This window comes from Leishmania mexicana, chromosome 10, assembly GCF_000234665.1.
Source record: "Leishmania mexicana MHOM/GT/2001/U1103 complete genome, chromosome 10".
Lineage (NCBI taxonomy): Eukaryota > Euglenozoa > Kinetoplastea > Trypanosomatida > Trypanosomatidae > Leishmania > Leishmania mexicana.
In genome coordinates, this window is record NC_018314.1 from 182,533 (window position 1) to 188,699 (window position 6,167).

At 66.3% G+C, this 6,167-nt stretch overlaps 2 protein-coding genes across 2 annotated transcripts; both read left to right on the forward strand.

Annotated features, from left to right (window-relative positions):
• Window positions 1–394: 394 nt before the first annotated feature.
• Window positions 395–2,329, forward strand: LMXM_10_0405 (GP63, leishmanolysin; the record flags this gene model as incomplete). The annotated part of the gene is made up of 1 exon (XM_003872835.1): window positions 395–2,329. The coding sequence occupies one exon, from the start codon at window positions 395–397 to the stop codon at window positions 2,327–2,329; it is 1,935 nt and encodes a 644-aa protein (XP_003872884.1).
• Window positions 2,330–3,907: 1,578 nt separating this feature from the next.
• LMXM_10_0465 (GP63, leishmanolysin) lies at window positions 3,908–5,848 on the forward strand (the record flags this gene model as incomplete). The annotated part of the gene is made up of 1 exon (XM_003872836.1): window positions 3,908–5,848. The coding sequence occupies one exon, from the start codon at window positions 3,908–3,910 to the stop codon at window positions 5,846–5,848; it is 1,941 nt and encodes a 646-aa protein (XP_003872885.1).
• Window positions 5,849–6,167: the final 319 nt, after the last annotated feature.

The window sequence follows — 6,167 nt, forward strand, 5'->3', positions numbered from 1 at the left end:
CGTGCCGCCGACTCCCTCTCTTTCACCTCTCTTTTCTGTCTCTCGCTCCGCTTCCCCGAGCGACCTGCGGCGCCGCGAGGTGCGTGTCTGGTGCGACGAGTGGCGCGGTGCCATCCTCCTCGCACCAGGGAGCACGCCAACAGACCCCGCGCGCACGCGCCCACGGCCCTTCTCCCCACCAGCCCCGACGCGCTCTCCGCTCTCCCTCCCCCACCACCACCTCTCGCCCCCTCCCTTGCCCCCTCCCTGTCCACTCCCTCCCCCAGATCCACCAGCGCATCCCATCCCGCTATACCCTCTCCCCCGCCCGCACGCACGCGCACACCGCCGTGCACAAGCCCTCGCCCTCGCCACCACACCCCACCGCCCGCAGCGCCCCCGCACCCGCAGAGCCATGTCCGTCGACAGCAGCAGCACGCACCGGAACCGCTGCGTCGCCGCGCGCCTGGTGCGCCTCGCGGCTGCCGGCGCCGCAGTCACCGTCGCTGTCGGCACCGCGGCCGCGTGGGCACACGCCGGTGCGCCCCAGCACCGCTGCATCCACGACGCGATGCAGGCCCGCGTGCGGCAGTCGGTGGCGGCTCAGCGCATGGCCCCCAGCGCGGTGTCCGCGGTGGGCCTGCCGCACGTGACTCTCGACGCCGCGGACACCGCTGCCGGCGCCGATCCCAGCACGGGCACCCCGCGCAACGTTGTGCGCGCCGCGAACTGGGGCGCGCTGCGCATCGCCGTCTCCGCCGAAGACCTCACCGACCCCGCCTACCACTGCGCTCGTGTCGGGCAGCGTATCAGCGCGCGCGACGGCCGTTTCGCCGTCTGCACCGCCGAGGACATCCTCACCGACGAGAAGCGCGACATCCTCGTCAAACACCTCGTCCCGCAGGCGCTGCAGCTGCACAGGGAGCGCCTGAAGGTGCGGCAGGTGCAGGGCAAGTGGAAGGTGACAGACATGGCGGCCGACGTGTGCAGCTACTTCAAGGTGCCGCCGGCGCACGTCACCGGAGGCGTGAGCAACACCGACTTCGTGTTGTACGTCGCCTCCGTGCCGAGCGAGGAGAGTGTGCTGGCGTGGGCCATGACCTGCCAGGTGTTCCCTGACGGCCACCCAGCTGTCGGCGTCATCAACATCCCCGCAGCGAACATTGCGTCGCGGTACGACCAGCTCGTCACGCGTGTCGTCGCGCACGAGATGGCGCACGCGCTGGGCTTCAGCGGCACATTCTTTGAGGCCGTCGGCATCGTGCAAGAGGTGCCGGGAATACGCGGCAAGACCTTTACAGTAGCTGTGATCACCAGCAGCACGGCGGTGGCGAAGGCGCGTGAGCAGTACGGCTGCAACAGCTTGGAGTATCTGGAGATTGAGGACCAGGGCGGTGCGGGCTCCGCCGGGTCGCATATCAAGATGCGCAACGCCAAGGACGAGCTCATGGCGCCTGCCGCATCTGCCGGGTACTACACCGCCCTGACCATGGCCGTCTTCCAGGACCTCGGCTTCTACCAGGCGGACTTCAGCAAGGCCGAGGAGATGCCGTGGGGCCGGAACGTCCGCTGCGCCTTCCTCAGCGAGAAGTGCATGGCGAAGAACGTCACGAAGTGGCCGGCGATGTTCTGCAATGAGAGTGCGGCCACCATACGGTGCCCCACCGACCGTCTGAGAGTCGGAACTTGTGGTATAACAGCATACAATACTTCGTTGGCGACGTACTGGCAGTACTTCACCAATGCGTCCCTCGGGGGCTACTCGCCATTCCTGGACTACTGCCCGTTTGTTGTTGGCTACAGGAATGGCTCGTGCAATCAGGATGCGTCGACGACACCGGACCTTCTCGCTGCGTTCAACGTCTTCTCCGAGGCCGCGCGGTGCATCGATGGCGCCTTCACGCCGAAGAACAGAACCGCTGCGGATGGATACTACACCGCCCTGTGCGCCAACGTGAAGTGCGACACGGCCACGCGCACGTACAGCGTCCAGGTGCGCGGCAGCAACGGCTACGCCAACTGCACGCCGGGCCTCAGAGTTAAGTTGAGCAGCGTGAGCGACGCCTTCGAGAAGGGCGGCTACGTCACGTGCCCGCCGTACGTGGAGGTGTGCCAGGGCAACGTCAAAGCTGCCAAGGACTTTGCAGGCGACACCGACAGCTCCAGCAGCGCCGATGACGCTGCCGACAAAGAGGCGATGCAGCGGTGGAGTGACAGGATGGCCGCCTTGGCTACTGCGACGACGCTGCTGCTAGGAATGGTGCTCTCTCTCATGGCACTCCTCGTGGTGCGGCTACTCCTTACCAGCTCCCCCTGGTGCTGCTGCAGACTGGGGGGGCTCCCGACGTGAGTTGCGGCGGCCCACTAGCTTGAAACGGCGTGAAGAGGCTGGGCATGGGCGACAAGGCAGCGACAAAGGGTCGCTGCTGTCTGTCCTCGTGCCAACGGCCATCGGCGCACACGTTCGTCGGAGTGCTATTATTAGTATGCTTGGCTGTGGCTCGTCCTCTACGGTGCACCATGGGAGTCCGAGCTGGGCGTGTGCTGTGGGGGAGAAGACGAGGGGGACGGTTTCACAGCCTCCGCCTCCCTCCCTCTCCTCCTCTACTGCTGTGTGCGTGCGTGCGTGCCGCGGCTGCGCCCCCTCAGCTCTTGGTCATTCGCCTTGCAATGACACAGATCATCATTGAGGTCATCGGGCGGCTCGCGGTGCCGTCGAGAGCACCGTGTGCGCCTCTATTTATCTTTTCTGCTTTGTGCTGCTCAGCTGTTTCGCAGCTCTGGAAGCGGCGGGCGGGCCAGACGTAGGCGGGCTGGTGTGCGCCCTCCCTCCCTCCCTCTGCACTACCCCCTGGCACCGCCTGGACGCTGCGTGCCATCATAATAGGTGGCCTGCCAGCGCCCAGGCGAGAGGCAGGTGGCTTCTTGTACTTTGGTGATGTGCTCGTGCTGCTCTGTTGTCCGCACCTATGCGGATCCCCTCTTTGCGTTGCGTCACGCTTCCCCTCCCCCACGCTCCCCCTTCTGCCTCGCTCGTGATTCCATGCCGCCAGTCGGGGGAGGGGAGGGGGAGCCGCCTGCTTCTCGCGCTGTGTTCTCTCTTCTACCCTTTTCTCCGCCGCTCGTGGTGCGGCGGTTGTGCTGTTCGCCCGACAACAATGCGCACTTTGTGGGCGCACGTCATCGTGCATCATCGCCCACCGAATGGCAGCACACAGCGGAGCGACAGGGCAGCTGCGCTGTCGACGGCGTCGCCATGCACCCAGCACACGCACGCACGCACGCAGCATTGAGGACCGGCAAGGGCTGGAGCCGGAGAGGTGCGCGGGCAGGACCAGAGGAAAACGTCACACGAGCAAGAAGAGGCGACGACCGGACGAAGAAATAGGCGCAGCAGAGCATGCCGCGAGCCACAAGAGATGGCGACGCACATGAAACACGCCGAGACCGACGTCCTCTCCCACCTCAGCGCTCGTCCTGTTCGCCTCCTCGCGCTCCCCCGCCACCACCACGGAAGCTGGCTGTGCCGTGGCGAGCGCATGCACGCATGCACCTGCGCATTCCACCTCTTGCCGCTCACTGCGTCTTTGTTGCCTTTCCGCTCTGTGTCTCCTCTCCCTCCCTTGTGCGTGTGTGTGTGTGTGACCTGCTGTGTGGCGTGTTGTGTGACGGCGTCGCTGCTCATCGCCCTCTGCCCCTGTCCCCTTCCCCTGCTGCGATCCTCGACACACACTCGGGCGCGCACAAGACACCACCTACTACGCGGAGCCTCCCCCCTCCCTGTCCCCTCCCTCCCCCAGATCCACCAGCGCATCCCATCCCGCTATACCCTCTCCCCCGCCCGCACGCACGCGCACACCGCCGTGCACAAGCCCTCGCCCTCGCCACCACACCCCACCGCCCGCAGCGCCCCCGCGCCCGCAGACCCATGCCCGTCGACAGCAGCAGCACGCACCGGCACCGCTGCGTCGCCGCGCGCCTGGTGCGCCTCGCGGCTGCCGGCGCCGCAGTCACCGTCGCTGTCGGCACCGCGGCCGCGTGGGCACACGCCGGTGCGCCCCAGCACCGCTGCATCCACGACGCGATGCAGGCCCGCGTGCTGCAGTCGGTGGCGGCTCAGCGCATGGCCCCCAGCGCGGTGTCCGCGGTGGGCCTGCCGTACGTGTCCGTGGTCCCCGTCGAGAACGCCAGCACCCTCGACTACTCGCTATCGGACAGCACGTCGCCCGGTGTTGTGCGCGCCGCGAACTGGGGCGCGCTGCGCATCGCCGTCTCCGCCGAAGACCTCACCGACCCCGCCTACCACTGCGCTCGTGTTGGGCAGCGCGTCAACAACCACGCCGGCGACATCGTCACCTGCACCGCCGAGGACATCCTCACCGACGAGAAGCGCGACACCCTCGTCAAGCACCTCGTCCCGCAGGCGCTGCAGCTGCACAGGGAGCGCCTGAAGGTGCGGCAGGTGCAGGGCAAGTGGAAGGTGACGGGCATGGCGGCCGACGTGTGCAGCTACTTCAAGGTGCCGCCGGAGCACATCACGGAAGGCGTGACCAACACCGACTTCGTGCTGTACGTCGCCTCCGTGCCGAGCGAGGAGAGTGTGCTGGCGTGGGCCATGACCTGCCAGGTGTTCCCTGACGGCCACCCAGCTGTCGGCGTCATCAACATCCCCGCGGCGAACATTGCGGCGCGGTACGACCAGCTCGTCACGCGTGTCGTCACGCACGAGATGGCGCACGCGCTGGGCTTCAGCGACACATTCTTTGAGGCCGTCGGCATCGTGCAAGAGGTGCCGCACGTTCGCGGCAAGGACTTTAATGTGTCGGTGATCACCAGCAGCACGGTGGTGGCGAAGGCGCGTGAGCAGTACGGCTGCTGCTGCTTGTGGTATCTGGAGATTGAGGACCAGGGCGGTGCGGGCTCCGCCGGGTCGCATATCAAGATGCGCAACGCGCAGGACGAGCTCATGGCGCCTGCCGCATCTGCCGGGTACTACACCGCCCTGACCATGGCCGTCTTCCAGGACCTCGGCTTCTACCAGGCGGACTTCAGCAAGGCCGAGGCGATGCCGTGGGGCCGGAACGCCGGCTGCGCCTTCCTCAGCGAGAAGTGCATGGCGAAGAACGTCACGAAGTGGCCGGCGATGTTCTGCAATGAGAGTGCGGACGCCATACGGTGCCCCACCGACCGTCTGAGCCTCGGAACTTGTGGTATAACAGCATACAATACTTCGTTGGCGACGTACTGGCAGTACTTCACCAACGCGTCCCTCGGGGGCGACTCGGCATTCCTGGACTACTGCCCGACTGTTGTTGACTACAGTGACGGCTCGTGCAATCAGGATGCGTCGACGGCACCGGACCTTTTCGCTGCGTTCAACGTCTTCTCCGAGACCGCGCGGTGCATCGATGGCGCCTTCACGCCGAAGAACAGAACCGCTGCGGATGGATACTACGGCGGCCTGTGCGCCAACGTGAAGTGCGACACGGTCACGCGCACGTACAGCGTCCAGGTGCGCGGCAGCAACGGCTACGTGAACTGCACGCCGGGCCTCAGAGTTAAGTTGAGCAGCGTGAGCGACGCCTTCGAGAAGGGCGGCTACGTCACGTGCCCGCCGTACGTGGAGGTGTGCCAGGGCAACGTCAAAGCTGCCAAGGACTTTGCAGGCGACACCGACAGCTCCAGCAGCGCCGATGACGCTGCCGACAAAGAGGCGATGCAGCGGTGGAGTGACAGGGTGGCCGCCTTGGCTACTGCGACGACGCTGCTGCTAGGAATGGTGCTCTCTCTCGTGACACTCCTCGTGGTGCGGCTACTCCTTACCAGCTCCCCCTGGTGCTGCTGCAGACTGGGGGGGCTCCCGACGTGAGTTGCGGCGGCCCACTAGCTTGAAACGGCGTGAAGAGGCTGGGCATGGGCGACAAGGCAGCGACAAAGGGTCGCTGCTGTCTGTCCTCGTGCCAACGGCCATCGGCGCACACGTTCGTCGGAGTGCTATTATTAGTATGCTTGGCTGTGGCTCGTCCTCTACGGTGCACCATGGGAGTCCGAGCTGGGCGTGTGCTGTGGGGGAGAAGACGAGGGGGACGGTTTCACAGCCTCCGCCTCCCTCCCTCTCCTCCTCTACTGCTGTGTGCGTGCGTGCGTGCCGCGGCTGCGCCCCCTCAGCTCCTGGTCATTCGCCTTGC